Genomic DNA, 18,159 nt, shown 5'->3' with positions numbered 1-18,159 from the left:
GAGCCGCTGCCAGTCTGTGTAGACAACACTGAGCCACAGGGATTCCTCATCAGGCCATTACCTCCGAGGCGCGCTTTTCCTACTGAAACTCAGATGGGATAAACTCGGCCTCTGTGGCGCCCGTTCCGGATTGCGCGCGCCCTCCTTCCGGAAGAGCCCGCCCCCACGTGCTCCTGGGCGGCGCGGCCTCGCCAGTCTTTCCTCTGAGCGACTATGGCCGGGTCTGGACGCTTGGTGGGTCTGCGGCGGGTGGCTGCTCGGCTGGCGGCGAGAGAGGCAGAAGGCAAACTGCCCGAGGAGCAACCGGAGGTGGAGCAGGAGGTGGAGAGGTAGGGCCCGATCCCTCGGCAGCTCCCCTGCCTGGCCCAGGAGCTCCCCTGCCCGAGACGCTCATCTCTCCCCCCCCCCCCCAACAGGTTGCTGAAGCGCCAGGAGAAGGCGATCCGCCTGCGAAAAATGCAGAGGCTGATGGAACCGCGCGGGCCCCCTGAGCGCACCTTGACCCGCCAGGCCATGGAGCAGATCCGGTAAGAGCGGAGGCCAGGGAGGTCGACCGCGGGGAAGGTGGCAGCGGCGGCGGCGGCGGAGGAAGGGGAGCCCCGACGGCAGCTCGCGACGAGACGCGTCTCTCTCTCCGCCCCAAGCGGGGCGCGGGCGACGCTTCTCCAACGCGCCCCTGCAACTTCTCTGTCTCCTTTTTGCGCCAGGTACCTGAGCCAGGAGCTGCCGGAGGAGTGGCCCGTCTCCCGCCTGGCGCGGAGCTTCCAGGTGGAACCCGGCGTCGTCCTTCGAGTCCTCCGGAGCCGCTTCTGCCCTTCACCGGAGCGGAGAGCTAAGCAAGACGCCAAGGCCGCCGCCGCTGTGGCCTCGACCCCCGAAAGCATCGCCCGCCCCAGGATCATCGTGGCCACCGAGGCCGCCGGCCGTCTACTGCCCGCCCCCAGCGCTGCAGCGGCACTCTCCCGGTCAGTCGCCCCCAAGGCGGCACGTGCGGGCCCCTCTGCGCCGGCGAAGCAGCGGCAGCAGCAACAGGAGGAAGAAGAGGAGGAGGAGGAGGAAGGTCAGGGTTGGCGGGGCCCGAGCCCAGCGGAGCTGGAAGCAATGGTAGCTGAGGGCACCTGGGAGTCCCAGCTGAAAGTCGTGCAGAAGGGCCGAGAGTTCTTCGACAGCGATGGGAACTTCCTCTACAGGCTTCCCCAAACCCAGCAGGCCTGAGCATCTGGCAGTGCTGGAAGGCAGGCTGGCCTCTTTTTGCATGTCAAGGGCAATACCTTGTCTGGATTGTCCCTGTAGCTAAAATGGCCACATCCAGCTCCTAAAAAGGGGGTGGGGTCCTATTGTGGTGGAAAGTGTTGTAGGGCCCCTCCTCACTAGAGTCAAAAGCTGGCCCTTCAGGGGACTTCCTGCTCAGATTCTGCTCCCAGGCAGCTAGGAGAACTCTGCTTCCTGCAGTACAAGGGGCCTAGGCTTTTTCTGTCTGCTCAGAGCAGAATCATCAAGCATTGAGAGGTGGACACTAGGCTATATAAAGGGTCCTGGTGAGATTCGCCTTTACAAAGTGCTGTGATGCAGGTGGTTAGAATTTCCCTTGGACACATGCAGATGAAAGACTCAGAAAGAGCAGGGACTCAGCAGTAGTGACTGCAGCAACAGCAGCAAGGTCTCCCAGGCCTATGAAAGCAAGTGCATGATGATAAGCCTCCATGCCTTTCTGAAAGCATTTCGGAAGGGATTAATAGCTTGGGTTTCTTAAAGTTCCTCAGATGCCTGTTACCCCTTCTTGAGAGGAAGCCCCAGCCACCTACTATGAAAAGCAGGTTGGGGAAGCTCACTTACTCTTTTAGTGTAGAAGTTGGTAGGTTGTTGTTTGATTTTTTTGCAGGGGCCAGAGAAGTAATTCTTAGCAAACTGCCCAGCTAACCTGGGCACTCAGCTCCTCCTAACCTGCTACCCTCCTGGTGTTCAGGACTATAATTCCCATTGGCCCCAGCCAGCACAGCTGATGGGAGCTATAGTCCAAAATATCTGGAGGGTACCAGGCTGGGCTAGCTTAGACCCTTCTTGAATGTCTGTCTCGTGGCTGGTGCATGAAAGGGTAGCCCAGTGCTTGGAAGTGCCTTGCCTGCCCTCTCCCTCTGATTATTTGGAGCTGGGTGAAAGCTGTGCTCTTGCCTTGAGGCCTCATTTGGATGCCAGAACACTCCTGCCCTGCTCCTTGGTGACAGTTTGGCCCTTCAGATTATGAAAATAATGTTGCCTGGGCAGGATTGGTGGCAGGACACAGCACAAGGAATTAAAAGGATTTTGATGGATAAAATTCTTCTCAGCCTAATAGGAGGGATCCATATTCTGTGTTCCTGTCTGCCATGTCAAACAAGCCCAAACCAATTCATCCTGAGCATGAGGGAATTCCTGTGTGAGGTACATGAAGTACCTGCTGTCAGACGGAAATGACTTTGTGATCCTCTTATCAGTGATTTGGGATGAGCAATAAAAGTGCAATACAGTATCTGTAGGGTAAGAGGAGTGAAGATGTGAGCGTGCTCTACCCTTCAAAACCTCAATTTTCTGTTGTTTTTTTACAGAATGTAAAAGATTGTGCTACAGGCAGAGGGGTCTCCCGTTTGCCGGCTTGGTGGAATACTCTTATGAGTTGCTAAAGTTGAGGTTTCAGAGTTCCCATTCTAATCAATAGGAGGTGAAGCCAAGCTGGGGGGTGCTCCACTTCATGTGTCTGGTGAATGGGAAGCACATGATGGTCTTTGCTTCCCTCTGCCCTCAGAGCAGAGAAGAAGATGAGTGAGGCTGAAAAACCCAGGAAAAGAAAGTAAGCTATACTGGGCAAGGCTCACCTTTGTGGAATTGGCATTGCTCTTAGGAAGACTTCATGGGACAGGAAAGAATGGGATACCAATATGCTACATAAAAAGTCTTTTCTACTTCTGTCGCATGGAAGTGGAAGCAGGAAAATAAATTTACACTTTCCAAGTTCATGAGTGAATTATAAGCAATAAAGATATGAGACAGTCTCAGCTCAAAAGTTTTTTCTGTTATCCAAGCATTTCTTACAGCTTTTTCTACCCTCAAATCCTTATTTAATAAAATACTTAAATATTTCAAGTTAATGCTTCTGTTTTATTCTACAAATATGCAGTTAACTGCATTCTTATATAAAGCAGCAAGGAGGGGCTATTTTCCCTTTAATTGGGTGGGGGTTGAGGTTTTATTGTAAGGAACGCGGGTGGTGCTGTGGCCTAAACCAGAGTCTAGGGGTGAGCTCCCGTTGCTCGGTCTCTGCTCCTGCCAACCTAGCAGTTCGAAAGCACGTCAAAGTGCAAGTAGATAAATAGGTACCGTTCCGGCGGGAAGGTAAACGGTGTTTCCATGCGCTGCTCTGGTTCATCAGAAGCGGCTTGGCGTGCTGGCCACATGACCCAGAAGCTGTCTGCAGACAAATGCCGGCTCCTCGGCCAGTAAATCGAGATGAGCGCCACAACTCCAGAGTCGTCTGTGACTGGACTTAACGGTCAGGGGTCCCTTTACCTTTACCTCTGAGGCTTTATTGCAGTCGGGTCTGTGAAAGGGCTCTGCCCTTTTATTCATTCCAGTGAACTTGTGCTGCAGAACCTCCAGGTACCCTCATTACTTTCAAGATGGGATGGGCCACCAGCTGGTAGCAGAACAGCAGAGGTTGCTTTGCATGCAGTCTCCTGTATCTCTAAAGGGGAAATACATTTTGCCAGAGATCTGGAAAAGTGGCTGCCTGTTGGAGATGCTACCTGCTAGATGAACCTAGTCTTGTCACAGATAGGTAGCTGTGTTGGTCTGCCGTAGTCGAAACAAAATAAAAAAAATCCTTCCAGTAGCACCTTAGAGACCAACTAAGTTAGTTATTGCTTTCATGTGCATGGATTTTTTTTTATTTTGTTTCAACTAGTCTTGTCAGTATCAGTCAGCCTTATGTCCATCCGTTGAATAGCATGACCCAAACATACAAGCAAGGCTAAAGCTGCACATATTGCCCTGTTTCTGTAATGCCTTTGTTCGTTTTACACTTTGTACAGGACAAAAGAACAGTGTGGCTGCAGGCTGAGTCAATAAAAGACCCATTACTGTAGGAAGCCAAGACAAAGGTTTGGGGAAGACTGGCCTTTGGAGTCCAGGCCTTTTGCAGGGCATTCAAAACACCCTCAGCTGAAAGGGAATGTGGAGCAGTGGTTATGGTCCACCACAGCATTTTAAAGCCACATTTAACAACCCCGAGGCTCCAAGTATACATGATGGTGATTGTGTTTTTTAATGGAAATTCTGGTTTAATCTAGGTTGTGTACTTGATAGCAACACGGAGAGTAGGGTGATTTATCCTCAATGCTACCCTCCCCAGCTCATTTCCCAGGTGCATAGAGAAACAGAGCTGCTTAAAGATAGGGGAGCAGTTGGGGATGATCTTAATTGCGAAAACGGCCGCGTGCTGCTGCAGTCAAGTTTGCACAAACCCCCTTCAATCTGCACGCCCCTTTTCAAACAACTAAACTTGGATTTCCCTGCCTAGGTCGAAGTACTGTACGTATTGGATTTAATAGTCCTTTCCTGGCTGCTACCATTTGGTTGAGAGCGGTGGGGGAGATCAATTGTCCAGCTAATGCCACAGTTTCCTCTGCGTCTCATTTCCACCCCTGCGGAGGGGGCGGCGGTAAAAGAACCCGGAAGGAACCTTTCCATCCCGTTGGCAGCCCTTTCCCTTCCCCGCCAAACCAGCCCACCGCCCTCCCTCCATCGCCTTTGCAAACGGGCTACCGGAGCAACTGCCCGCCCCGCGTGCTCTTAGGCATTAGGCCGCCTGCGCTTTGCATCCGGGGAGAGCAACCGTTTCCCCGGCGGTGGCCATGAGTGCCCCGGACGCGGTGCGCCTACTGGACGCCGCGGACTTCGCGGCCCGGAAGCACGCGGCGCAGCGGCGCAAAGATCCAGAAGGCACGCCGTACATCAACCACCCCATCGGTGAGCAGTCTCCTGAGCATGTGCAGTGTGTGCTTTCTTCCGAATGCAGTGGGGACGGGGGCTTCACTTTCAGCTCGTCATCTGTCGTGGATGCATTAGTTGACATTCCTGCATTGCAGGGGGTTGGACTAGATGGCCCTCGGGATCCCTTCCATTTCTACAATTTTATTATTCCTTTTAGAAGCTAAGTACTGCCCCTCTGTCTAACACCCCCCACAGGTGTAGCCCAGATATTGGCACAGGAAGCTGGAATAACGGAAATTGCAATACTGCAGGTAAGGGCACCCCCTCTCCCTCGCTGATATTTTCCCTGTCCTAGTTTAAAGCTTCCAAGCACAGCGTGGCAAGGCTTAGCCTGGAAAACTCATAATAAGTATGCCATTAAGCATGTGTGAATGGCCTTGCATTCCTGCAGAGAAGTACTTCAAAGAAGAGGGCAGGGTGTTGGGGATCAAAGTCTTTTAGAAACTGAGCATCAAGAACCTCCTATTTCCAGGCTGCTCTCCTCCATGACACTGTTGAAGACACAGACACCACCTTCTCAGAGATCGAGGAGCACTTTGGGGAGGAAGTGCGGCGAATTGTGGAGGAAGTGACGGATGACAAGACTTTGGTCAAGAAGGAGCGCAAGCGGCTGCAGATTGAACAAGCTGCTCAGAGCAGCCGAGAGGCCAAGCTGGTGAAACTGGCAGACAAGCTGTACAACCTGCGAGATCTCAACCGCTGCACACCCCAAGGTCCGTCTCTGGCCAGCCACCCTGAGTAGCCCTTCTGAAAGGAGGAGGAGTAGCTGGCATGGGATGGCAGGGTCCTTGCTGTCCTTTTCTGTGTTACAGAACAGGAGCTCAATAACTAATTTGTTAAGACTTCTGCTCTATATCTATAATCTGGTGGGGGCAGGATACAGTACAGCATTTTAAAATATTGAGCTTGGACAAAACATGATACAAAACCTTCCTATGCTTCACAGTTTTGGCCACACACAAAAATGAGTTCAAATATCAAAGTCATGTAGCTTTTCCCAAATTAGTCTCTGGTGAGCACTGCTGTCAGCTGAAGAGTCAAGCACCTATGAGAACAGGTTTAGCTAGTAGACATCAGTGCTGTTTTGGAACAGGTCAGGCAGATCACACAGTCTCCACCCCACTTCTTGAGCAGCTCTGATCCCCTCCTTAAAGTAGCAAAGCAAGTCCAGCTGTCACAGTGTGTGGCAAAGCAGTAGTCAGGTTTGTGTATGGATGCAAGTGTGAATTTCTGACTTGTGGGTTTGTCTCTCTTTGGCCAGGCTGGTCCGAGAACCGAGTCCAGGAGTACTTCCACTGGGCTTCGAAGGTAGTGACGGGCTTGCGTGGGACAAACCCAGTGTTGGAGGAAAAATTGTGGCTGCTGTTTAAAGCCAGAGGGCTACCTGAGTGACATGGCTAAGCTGCAGCCAAATCCACTGGAAGCGAAAGGAGGCCACAAACCTTGCTGAGCTACTAGGTAAAAAATGGAGAAGAATTTCGCCAATTTGTCTGCAGTCCCACTTACTCTTATCCTGCCTCACTAGGTACTCTCAGTGTAAAGTGATGCCCTCTACATATATTTGTAATACTCTGAAAGTATGCTGGAAACAAGGCAACCTCGCCAGATGCCTTATCCATCCTCTGGAACAAGTGTAGACGTTACAGCATACAAGGGGAGAGGATGACAGTAGCTCACTTCCTTCTCTGCCCCCCCCCACCCCCAGTCTCTGCAAATAAAGAAGAAGGCAACCTAAGGGTACCACTTGGCCTACTCCTTTCCCCACGTGGCCTGGCTATTGCAGCACCTTTGGAGGGCAGGACTACAAAGAACACTCACACCTGCAGTTCAAGCACAGCATCTTCTCTCAGCTCATTATGGGCATCTACAGAAGATCACATTGAACTATGGTTTCTGGAGCATAATGGAGTGTCTCCGTTCCCAGGATCTTACTTATCTCACCCACCCACCTTGCTTGGCTGGATAGCAAAAGCATGTATGTTGAGAGTGGTTCTCAATAAAAGCCTTGAGCAATTTGTGACTCCGCATTGGCATCAGTCTATAAAACTTGCAAGGAGGTGGGTTGGTTCCCTGGCTATCTGAGGAGTAGAGGGAGGGTTTCCAGCTTCAAGGATGGGGTGGGTGGGAGTGCTGCCCCTGGTATAAATCACCAAAACAAAGTTTCTTGGATGATAATGCTTTTCTCCTTGGGCTCATGGAGCTGACCAGGCATTAATGCAGCAATGAAGTGGCTGCCCTGACAACGTTGGAAAAGGAAACTGCCCCAAGTGTGGTCACAGTTTGCTTTGGGACCAAGGAGGGGAGAGATCTCCGGGAAGTGAACGTTCGCCTAGGAAGGGAGTTGGCAGGGTTTTGGGGGCCAGCCCTCCTCTCCCGGGGATGGGGCAGTATGCACCGAAGCAGCCTGCTGCGAGGGAGGCAAGTAGCGTTCCTCTTAGCAGGGAAACAAATGCGGCGGCGGCTGGCTCTGCCCTCCCAGCTTCATCGGGCAGCCAATGAGAAGTTTCTCCACCACCTCAACGAGGAAATGGGGAGTCGGAACAATAACAAGAACGGACGAGGGCGCGAACGGAAGCTGGCTGGGCCGCGTTCTCATGGCAGCAGGTCCACTTCCGGGCTGTCCCGGCAGCAACAGCGTTCGCTGTGGAGGGTTCCGGGAAGGAAGGGCGACGTCCTACCCTGCCAGCCATGGCATCCCCCGGCCACCGCGACGCCCCGGAGCTGCCGGACTTCAGTCTTCTGAAGCGCCTCGCGCGGGACCAGCTGGTCTACTTGCTGGAGCAGGTGGGATGGGCGGGTACTGGGGCGAAAGCTGCTCCCCTCGGCCCTTGCCTGGCAATGACGCTTCGCCTCTTTCTCCCTCACCCTGCAGCTCCCCGGCAAGAAAGATCTGTTCATCGAGGCCGACCTGATGAGCCCTCTCGACCGCATCGCCAACGTCTCCATCCTCAAGGTGCGCGAGGAGCTCCCCGCTTGCTCCCTCTTCCTGCTCCTTCAGGCAGGCAGAAATTCGGCAGGTGCAGCTTCTCGCTCCCGCCCCCGTTTAGGGGTGTAGTACGGACAGCGGTGGGAAGGCTTCCCGTGTTGTGACTGCCCGGGCTTTAAGGCAGCTGCTGAAGGCACAAAAGCTCACCTAGGAGAAAAGGGCAAGGGGCGGGGAGACTGACGTGAGGATGCTGGGATGAGGAATTGAACTTGGAGGATCCCACTTGAGCTGTGCCTACTGGCAACTTCTGTCCAATTTCGTTGCTGCATAAATCAGAGGAAATGGGGAAAGAGGAAAAGGGAGTCATCCCCACCACCACCCTCAAGAAGCAGGGGTGCTGTGCAGGAGGTGGAGCTGATCACTCTCTGCTTCCATCTCTCTTTGCAGCAACATGAAGTGGACAAACTTTACAAAGTGGAGAATAAACCAGCCCACAGTACCAGTGATCAGTAAGTGTGTGGCAGGAGGTCTGCCCTGTTTGGCCAGGGCTGACTGAGTCTGCTGCATGGGGTTGCCTGCCTGCCTCTTTTCTGCTTGCCAGGGAAGGGCAATGCTTCTCCATCCCTGAGCCATGGGACAAAAGCAGACAGAGCAGAGCTGTTTCCAAGACTACTCCTTTCACGTTGTCTGTTTTGTTTCTTTCTCCCAAGATTGTGCTTTTTGGTGCGGCCACGGATCAGGAACATGAAGTACGTGGCAGGTAAGTTGGTGGTTTGCATGTGCTGGCCTGAGGGAGGAGCAGTAATGGCAGTTGTCAGTGGTAGATCTGCTTTGCATGCCGAAAGTTCCAGGTTCAATCTCCATGTAGGGCTGGGAATGTCTCCCTGCCTCAAACCTTGGAGAACTGCTGCCAGTCAGTGTAGAAAATACTGAACTAAATGGACCAAAGCTGCTTACTAGCTCCCAGGCTTAGCAGGAGGTCCCAGTATGGACAGTCTGTGCTGAGCACTCTGAAAGGGATATGAACTGTGTAGTGGTCTGATTGTAGCAGTGCCCTGAGGAATTATGGAAGAAGGGTATCATGACTAGGTCAGAGCAGAAGTCTTATCTACCCTGCCTATGGTAATGTTTCAGGCTGCTACCAGAATTCAGGGGCATGCTGGGTAATTGGGGAGTGGGTTTCAGCCTGTCTCTTCTCCTGGTTCTTGGCAGTCTGCCTACCTGCATCTATCTCAACAGGTATTTCTACCACACACCCCAAGCTGCAAGAGTATGGGACTAAGGGGTCTTTGTGCAAGTTCATGGGGTGTTCTGTATTATTACAACCTGTTGCAAAGCTGCTTTGAGATTAAATTAAAAATATTCTATATAAAAAAATGTGGACAGCTGGATTGCCTAGAAAGGGTTTGGCCAGCCTCGCCTGCTCCTTGACTCATTTTTTTTCTCTAGACATAGTAAACGCCGATAAGGCAGCTGGCCGGACCCGCAAGTACAAGATTATCTTCAGTCCCCAGAAGGCGAGTCTCTTGTAGCCAGGAGTTGTAGGGTTGGGTTTCTTGGGACTTGCCTTCCAAGTAGTCCAGGGGTAGCTCAGCAATGATGTGATGTGTGGACCTTCTGAAGTGCTGCTGGCTGGCTGGTCCCTCTGGCTGGATGGCATTTCCCAGTCTAGGCTGTGGCTGCTGCCTGGGCTGCCCAGCTCTAAGATGCATTGATTTGTGGGCAATACTGAGCTAGATGAACCAATGTTCTGATTTGTTATAAGGCAGCTTCCTGTGTAGTCTGGGCAGTGGGTGGTATGTGGGTGTAGAATTAGGGGGGTCTCTTTTATCTCCCAAGCCCCCAGACGTTTGGTTGAGCTTAACATGTTTCAATTTAGCCACCACCAATTTCACTCTCTGCAACAGTTTAGAAGCTAAAATTAGTTGTGCCTGTAAAACACCCTCCTCTGCCCTTGGAGGAGTCTCTTCAGATTTTCTCAGTAGAAGGGGGTTCTAGGGACACTTAGACTGCTTGTTCCCAAGGCTGCCTGGAGCTGATTGTCTTCTCCAACCCTTTCCAGTTCTACACGTGTGAGATGGTGCTGGAAGAAGAGGGGATCTATGGGGGTGAGTTTCAGAGACGGAGAACAGAGATTTTGCTTGGCAGGACATCAGGATCAAAGTCAGCGGGTGGGGATGGGGCTGTACTTGAGGCAAGCAGCAGTTCAGCTGGTGATTGGCTCCCTGGCATCCCCTTCCCCAAGCTCAGAAACTTTGAGCAATGCTGTCCTGATCATGCTTACTCAAAAGTAAGACGCACTGTGTTTCATAAGGCTAACTTCCAGTTAAATGGCATAAGATTGCGGTCTGAATATGCCAAATGGAATATTCATTGTTCCGTGTATGAGATTGATCTGTATTGTATTAATTTGTGGTTAGTTTTTCATCTTTTAAGGTATTTTGATCATGTTTTAAGATGATTGGGGCAACACCAGGAGGAAGGGTTGGGTATAAGAAGAATGAATGAATAAGTAATATTGCTACATTTAAAATAAAATTAAAAAAACACCTCTGGCCAATCACCTGAGTTACTCTAAGCAGCTAATTTAAGGCAGTGGAGAGGTTGTATCATGGGTCAACGGCAAAATCCCCCTTGTGTTGTCCTGGTTTCTCGGCAGACGTGACCTGGGACGAGTGGTCCTTCTACTTACTCCCTTTGGACGATGACATCATCAGCATGGAGCTCCCGGAATTCTTCCGTGACTATTTCCTGGTCAGTATTGACTCCTGCAATGTCCCTATCTATTCACACTGCCCTCCTCCCCCTCGTTTGCCTCAGTGTCACACAGCAAGTACCAGCTCAATAATTTTAGGCACAACTTCCATTTCCACCCTCTTGTGTCAATCACAGCTTCCTTCTCTTGTGCCCCAGTAGGAAGGAGACCAGCGCTGGATCAGCACCGTGGCCCAGGCCTTGCAACTGATGAACTCTCTCTATGGACCATTCAGCAGGACCTATGGAATTGGCCGGTGTGCTAAGGTGGGGCCTTGTTGGTACAGGAGGATCAGCTGAAAGAATGTGAGAGGGGTCTGGTCCAGAGAGTAGAAAGTATCTAGGTAAGATGGGGTGGGCATGTATTGACCATATAGCAGAAAGAGCTCTGAATACAGTACAGATGTTTCCAAGACCTTAGAATCATATCCTATCATATCATATCATAGCAAAGTTAGTGCAGGACAAGCAAGCAGCTGGATTTTTCCAAGTCACTTAAACGGGGCTGTTGGAGTCAGAGGCAGGATTCCTGCCTCCTTGATGGGGCCCCCTCCCAGCTACACTGGTTGGGCTGATGGGCAGGTCTGATCTTCTCCCAGATGGTCCATGAACTCTGGCGCGAAGTGGTGGAGGAAAGCGACGTTGACAGTGTGGGCCGGAAGCCAGAGATTGGTCATGTATTTCTGGTGGACAGAGGTAAGGGCATGAGAAGTAGGTTCTGTTAGACGGGCAGATGGGGCCTGGTGTCATGCCTGGAGTCCTGGCCCATGGTCATGACTAGAAGTTTCTGAAAGAGCCTAAGCATTCATCTGTGTAATTCAAGCAAGCGCAGCTATTTTTGCTAAGCTGAGATGCATGAAATGCTGTAAAACAAAACAGATCTCCTGGATGTGGGACCCCATCTTCAGTGAATTCAGATCTTAGGTCCACCTACCTCTAGGGGCAGCTATTCAGTGTTTCAGGCAGTGTCTCTCTCCCAGCTCTTACCTGGAGATGCCATTGAACCTGAGACCCTCTGCATGCAAGGCAGTTTCTCTGCCTAGGATGGCCCTTCCCTCTTATGGGTGTGGGTGGGGAAGAAGCCCAGGGTGTACACCCCCTCTCCTCCCAGGAGGTGTCTCCTTTGGTTCTGATACTCCTTTCTGCCTCCTGCCCATCCCATCCCTCTCCTGGCTCTCTTTTCAGATGTGGATTATGTCACAGCCCTTTGTTCCCAGGTTGTGTACGAAGGCCTGGTGGACGATACCTTCCGCATCAAGTGTGGTAAGTTTCCATTCCTGGGGTGGGGCTGCTTCCCCACCTGCTACCTCTCCAGAGGTCAGGAGGGCCTGCCTGCCTCCCAGAATGGTCATTGATCAGCTGACACTTGGGGGCAGAGGCTGCTCGCAGGCCAGGTGTCCTGTCAAGTGAGCACCCTGGTGAATTTACTTTCTGCAGGGAGTGTTGACTTTGGCCCAGATGTCACCTCCTCCGATCGGAGCATCAAAGTCCTGCTAAATGCTCAGGACAAGGTGAGTGTCTGCCTTCCCTTCTCCTGAAGGCAGGCTTGGTCAGGGAATTTAAGGCCTCTCGATAGCAGCAGAAGGTGCTGCCCTGTTGTGGGGGCGAGTGGTGGGAGCACTGGTGCTGTGAGCTGAGGGTTGGCCTAAATGGGGGTGGGGGGAGCTAGGTGCTATCTGGCCACCCTACTTGCCTCTCTCTGCAGGTCTTCAGCCAGATCCGCAACGAGCACTTCTCCAGTGTCTTTGGTTTCCTGAGCCAGAAGGCCCGGAACCTGCAGGCGCAGTATGACGTGAGTGGGATAAGCGGAGAGGGGCAGTGGGGGGCGGGTAGGATTCCTGGATGCCTCAGGATGCAAGAAGTGTTCTCCCTTTGCAGCGACGGCGAGGGATGGACATCAAGCAGATGAAGAACTTTGTCTCCCAGGAGCTGAAAGGCTTGAAGCAAGAGCATCGCCTGCTGAGTCTCCGTAGGTCTCATCCTCTCCCTCCTGGGGCAACAGCATCAAATGGTGGAGCTAGGAGCAGCAGAGTGTCATCACTGACTTCCTTCTACAGACCTGGCCCGGTGGCCTCGTTCTGGGGTGGGGAACCTGTAGCCCATGAGCCACATGCTGCCTTTTGCCCATGGAGAGCAGAAGAACAATGGGGTTGAAGTGGCACAAGGAGAGAGGGTGGGAAGAGTGCTCTGCACCCCTGCAGTGCTGTAAACTCCATCCCCTGTCAGCAACAGCTTGTGATTTGTCTTTTCCTCTGGGTCAGTGCTTCCCTTGATTAGTGCTGCCCTAGTTCAAGAGTCTTCTTTGTGCCTGCAGATATTGGTGCATGCGAGTCCATCATGAAGAAAAAAACCAAGCAAGATTTCCAGGAGCTGCTGAAGACAGAGCATGGTGAGATTCTGACCTTTCCCCACTCAATCTAGCTTCCTGAGCCCTAAGAGCCACATTTTCAGGCATGTAAAAATCCAGGTGCTCAGTAGATGTTGATGCCTCTGACAAATGGCATCTGGATCACTGAAGAAGCCAGGAAGCTGATTTTACATCTTTTCGGGCTTCTAGAATATCTCACTGCCTCCTGAGTTTTGGAACAAAACCAAAAGCCCTCAGTGCCTTTGATGTTCTCGTTGCTATTTCTCTCCCCTCAACTGAAATTCCATGCTTGCTACACTCAAGATTTGGACCACTAAACATTCAAGAATTTACTTATTGCAGTTGAAGACCTATAGCGGTTGAACTTGATGATAATAGTCAGGTGCTGAATTTGGGGAGTTAGACTGGAAGACAAGAGAGAGACACAATGGGGTGATCGGGGGGGGGGAGGGAAGAACCCCCATGCTTTCCAATCTCAGGGCTCCTTTCTGTTTCAAAACCGGTACAGTTAAGAGAGTTCCTCAGCCTCAACTGATGGATTCTTATGGAACAGTTTGTGCTTTCTAACCCAGAAGGTTTACAAGCGCCTCTGAGCATGGCTGTTGCAAGATATGCTGCTGGGAAGCAAAGGGATTTTTTTGAGGGGAGGGGGAGCATACTGAAACTCTCTAGTAGAGTTAGAAAGAATGGGCTGATTCTGCTCTCCCTGCCCCCCAACCCACTTGCCTTTGCAGCCCTCCTGGAAGGGTTTGACCTCCGCGACAGCATCAGCTTCATTGAAGAGCACATTGACCGACAGGTAAGGGAGAGGCCCGGGCTGCGGAGAAAATGCAAGCACTGACCTCAATTGGTGTCTGGGTTCACCAGACCATGTAATCAGAAGCAGAAATCCACTCCCCTAAAAAGAAGGGTTTCAGTTCACTGTTATTCAGTAACATAGTCCCCACTAGTACATGGTTAGCTTTTCAGAAGATATAATTGTACAAAAAGTTACAATTTCTCTCTCCCTCCTTGCAGGTCTCCCCCCTTGAGAGTCTGCGCATGCTGTGCCTGCTGTCCATCACGGAGAACGGTGGGTGCTCTGCTGCAGCAGGAGGGGAGCCATGGGAGCGTGCAGGGGTGTGCTGCAGCGCATTCACCTCTCCTTTCTTCTGGTTGCTCCAGGGTTCGCCCCCAAGGACTATCGCTCCCTGAAAACCCAGTACCTCCAGGTGAGGCAGGAAGGGAGCAGCTCTCCTTTGGGCAGGAAGAGAGGGGAACTGGCTTCCCTGAGCCTCTGTAGCTGTGCAGTTCCTCCTGGCTGGTGTTGGTCCTACTGGCCTCATGGTCCCTTTTGTTGTGATCCCCTGCAGTCCTCCTCTTCTTGGGACAGAGCATCCTCAGCAATGCCTCTGCCCTGATGCTCATCTCCCCCCACCCCTCCCTTCTAGAGCTATGGACCAGAGCATTTGCTGACCTTCCATAACCTGAAGCACCTGGGGCTCCTGACAGAGCAGGTGCCAGGGGAGACGCTGACAGCCGTGGAGAACAAAGTCAGCAAGCTGGTGACAGACAGAGCGGCAGGTACAGCATCCTGCAGCAGCAGTTTCCTTTTGGAGCCTCCGTGTGGCCTGTGGAGGGGCATCCTGATGAACCAGGAAGGAGCAGCTCCTCAGCAGAGCAGACAAGAGCTCAGTGCTCCTTGAAACCTTGTTGGCCCCAATGACCTGCTTCCTTTTGCCCTCCTCTTCCAGGGAAGCTCTCGGATGCCTTCAACTCACTGGCCAGGAAGAGCAATTTCCGAGGCATCAGCAAGAAGCTGGGACTAGTGAGTGCCATGTGGGGGGGGGGGGGGGTTGGAGCCGTAAGGTCAGCGTGGGGCAACAGGCATCCTGATAAGACAAATCTCTCCCCCTTCTCCAGATCCCCCGTGTGGATGGCGAGTACAACCTGAAAGTGCCCCGGGACATGGCGTACGTCTTCAGCGGTGCCTACATCCCCCTGAGCTGCAAGTTGATAGAGCAGGTGCAAACCACACACGCCCTTCCCTTGTGGCCCTGGCCAGCCTCCCATGAGAGGCCCCAGTTCCCATGTCCCTTATTGTGGCTTCTGCTGACTCTGGTGCCATCTTGGCTGCCTCATGCAGGTGCTGGAGCGCAAGAGCTGGCTGGGCCTGGAAGAGGTGGTGCGGCTCCTCGGGGGAAATGAATTTTCTGTGGCAGGTCAGTGGCTGGGAGCAAAGTGTGGGCAGCACCAACATGCGCTGTCAATGCTCTTTCACCCCATGGGGTATTCTCTCGTTATCATTTCACCCACATGTGATAACATACGTCCTCTGGGCATGGAGTGGTGTGGGGATTCGCCATAGCCTGAGCAGTACAGGAAGTTGTGTACATTCCCTCTGTTGTATCTCTGGAGTGGTAGACATTATACTCATTATTTTTAAAAAATGCAGCATGCCTTCTTGACTTTTTGAAAAAACTAGCCAAGGTGGTTAACACATTTTTGTAAAACACGAACATTATCAAGCACCAGAGTTTAAGTGAGGAAGGTGCTTCATACCATCTTGGACACTGAGTGACAGCAGCTCTCTGGGGATTGAGGCAGAGTTTTTCCCCCAGCCCTCCCTGATATATAACACTAACACACACAAACACACCTGCTTCAGTTGTGTGTTCATGCCTGTCTGGAGCTTAAGCATTTCCTTGGAATTAAACTGAGGGAGACCAGCTGCATCCTCCTCTTTTCTCCTTGCAGATACCACTGCAGAGGAGAATCCTGCCTGGGACTCCCAGCGCATCGTTCTGGCCATCTTCTTAGGTGGCTGCACCTTCTCTGAGATCTCAGCTCTTCGCTTCCTTGGCAGAGAAAGAGGTAAAAGCAATCCCTGAGCCAGAGGCAGCAGCGGCTTGGGAACTGGCAGTGGGCCTGCCCTGGTTTATGATCCCAGACAACTGTTTGTTTGGCATAACACATATTTTTTTTAACGATTTTAAATGTAAGAGGAAAGCAAGAATCTAGCACTTATGAAGTTTGAAAAAGCGATCAGAAGCTGGAGAGGCCTCTCTTATAGCTCCTTGTCATACATTGCTTAATAAATTATGCAGATAACGCAAACACATGCAAGCTTCCTAAATTAACATATTTTCAAGGCTTTGAATTTAGCTATTTTTGCCTCTCTTAGAGCAAGCCAGTGGAGGCTTTTGTTCTCACCAGACTCCAGGCAGCCTGGTTTGCCTTTTGCAATTTCATTCTCTGGCTCCCCTTTTTGCAGGGATCAGGTTCATCTTCCTGACGACAGCCATCACCAACAGTGCCCGACTGCTGGAATCAATGATAGAGACAAGGGCATAAGAGCTTTTGCAGCAAGGCATGGGCGATGGGCATACTTCAAGCAGCTGCAGCAGCCCTCGGATATTGCAGCAATGCTACCTGGAACGTCTCCCCACTGGAAAGTCTCCCCTGTAGGCCGGCAGCTGGCGAGTTGTTTCTCTACCCAGCAAGAAATCTGGGCTTGGACATCTCTTCCTTCTTGCTCAGCCCGCCCATGGCAGGCAACGGGCTGTTCTTTCAGGAGCTTGACTCTCCACTGCTTTGAACTTTGGGCTGCCTCCTGTCCAGTGAGAGGGCCTTTCCTTCACCCACCCTGGAGACACTTGGCCTTCCACTGCCCCCTTCCACTGCGACTCCCCCTGGCCTGCCATAGCACTGGGAGTATGCAGGGAGAGGTGGTCACCTGCAAATGTGACTCCTGCCAGTTCGAGCAGTGCAATAAAGATGTGTCTGGTAACTGGTCTGAGCACCTGCTCTTTCTTCTTTCTCCCTCCGTGTCAATATGGGGAAAGTGTGCTAGCAGGGAAACTGCTTCTTTTGTCATGGGCTACCCGGTTTAAGGTGCTTTGGAGCTTCTGCCAACAGATCAGTGAAGCCAACCAAGAAGCAGGGGAAGGGAAGGCAGGCTGCTGTAGCTGTAGGGGAGTGGCACAAAGCCAGCTTTGAAGTGGGAGCTGGGAAGGGCCCTGGCCCCCAGGGAGACTACCTCAGCACACAGGAGAGAAGAGGAAGCCATTGCAGACCCTCTCCCCTCAACAAAAAAGAGCTTCTTTCAGCCTCAGGGTCTGTGCAAGATCCAAAAGAAAACTGAGCTGCAGTTGCCAAAATGACAGCTCTACACAAATATTTACATTTATTACTAAGGTTTTATATCCTGTTTTTTAGTAAAAGTGTTGTGGCTAGGGGATATATAAAAATAAAAACTCCAAACAAAATACCGTAGATCAAGACATAAAAGCATAAGAGTGAAAAAGCAACAGAGAAGGGAGGTTCCCAAATATCTGAAATTCCACCTCCTTCCCTGCAGACTGTCTTGGGGGCAGTGGAGGCCCTCTTGGTAGTTCCTCCACTGTCAAAGGTGGAGGGGGGGCAGCCCAGAAGAGGGCCTTCTCTGCAACAGTCTCTAAGCTGTAGAACTCCCTACAGAGGTGCATCCAGTGCCTTCATTGTACAGCTTTTGGATAATGGTGAAGATGCACTTCTTTGTCCTAGCTTTTGACATTTGAGGTGTCTTTTTAGGGTGCACCTTAATTTTATGGTTGTAAGTTGTTTTATATTGTTTTTTTAATATTGTTAATGCTGTAACCTATGCTGGGACCTCAGGGTGAAGGACAGGTAATAATAAAAGAGGAGGAAAAAGAGGAACCCCCCAAACACACACACTGTTTAGAAGAGGCAGAAGGGATAAGAGAAACTGTCACCGTACAAAACAACTGTGCATAATGGTGCAAAGAAAGCTCATGTCTGCTGGTGTATTGTGGAAGATAAGAGTCATAGGCCATTCAGACCTTTGGCCAAATGAGACCTTAGGACAGTATGTCAAAAAACGCTTTCTGCTTCTGGGCAACACACAGCAGCACTTTCCTCTATCTGCTTGCTTTCTCGACTTTCTTTGCTGCAGGAGAAGCTGCCTACTCAGACAAGGTGTGGATATTTTTCCCTTGGGAAGGAAGGTGAGTAATCCAATACACAAGCTACAGCAAGGAGTGGAGAGAATGGCTGGCAGCCAGATCCTACAGTCATGGGGGAGGGGGGCTCAGGTGGAACAAACACA

The 18,159-nt window shown here is 51.6% G+C and overlaps 3 protein-coding genes across 3 annotated transcripts; all 3 read left to right on the top strand.

Moving 5' to 3' along the window:
* Positions 1-144: 144 nt before the first annotated feature.
* Positions 145-3,125, top strand: NGRN (neugrin, neurite outgrowth associated). The gene is made up of 3 exons (XM_081888206.1): positions 145-329; positions 417-527; positions 708-3,125. Exons 1-3 carry the CDS (start codon positions 214-216, stop codon positions 1,213-1,215), a joined length of 735 nt encoding a protein of 244 aa, XP_081744332.1. The 5' UTR covers positions 145-213; the 3' UTR covers positions 1,216-3,125.
* Positions 3,126-4,607: 1,482 nt separating this feature from the next.
* HDDC3 (HD domain containing 3) lies at positions 4,608-7,050 on the top strand. Its single transcript, XM_081888174.1, has 4 exons — positions 4,608-5,001; positions 5,221-5,276; positions 5,498-5,738; positions 6,287-7,050. The coding sequence occupies exons 1-4, from the start codon at positions 4,887-4,889 to the stop codon at positions 6,415-6,417; spliced, it is 543 nt and encodes a 180-aa protein (XP_081744300.1). The 5' UTR covers positions 4,608-4,886; the 3' UTR covers positions 6,418-7,050.
* A 598-nt stretch (positions 7,051-7,648) lies between these two features.
* On the top strand, positions 7,649-16,842 carry VPS33B (VPS33B late endosome and lysosome associated). The gene is made up of 23 exons (XM_081888175.1): positions 7,649-7,809; positions 7,898-7,978; positions 8,399-8,460; positions 8,662-8,711; positions 9,401-9,468; positions 10,014-10,059; positions 10,611-10,705; positions 10,868-10,972; positions 11,305-11,401; positions 11,891-11,968; positions 12,143-12,216; positions 12,411-12,497; positions 12,584-12,674; positions 13,020-13,094; positions 13,808-13,872; positions 14,091-14,145; positions 14,238-14,284; positions 14,504-14,636; positions 14,807-14,880; positions 14,976-15,077; positions 15,199-15,274; positions 15,810-15,926; positions 16,327-16,842. Exons 1-23 carry the CDS (start codon positions 7,714-7,716, stop codon positions 16,404-16,406), a joined length of 1,854 nt encoding a protein of 617 aa, XP_081744301.1. The 5' UTR covers positions 7,649-7,713; the 3' UTR covers positions 16,407-16,842.
* Positions 16,843-18,159: the final 1,317 nt, after the last annotated feature.

This window comes from Podarcis melisellensis (assembly GCF_964234715.1).
Source record: "Podarcis melisellensis genome assembly, chromosome: 14".
Lineage (NCBI taxonomy): Eukaryota > Metazoa > Chordata > Lepidosauria > Squamata > Lacertidae > Podarcis > Podarcis melisellensis.
This window is presented reverse-complemented; position numbering and strand designations above follow the sequence as displayed.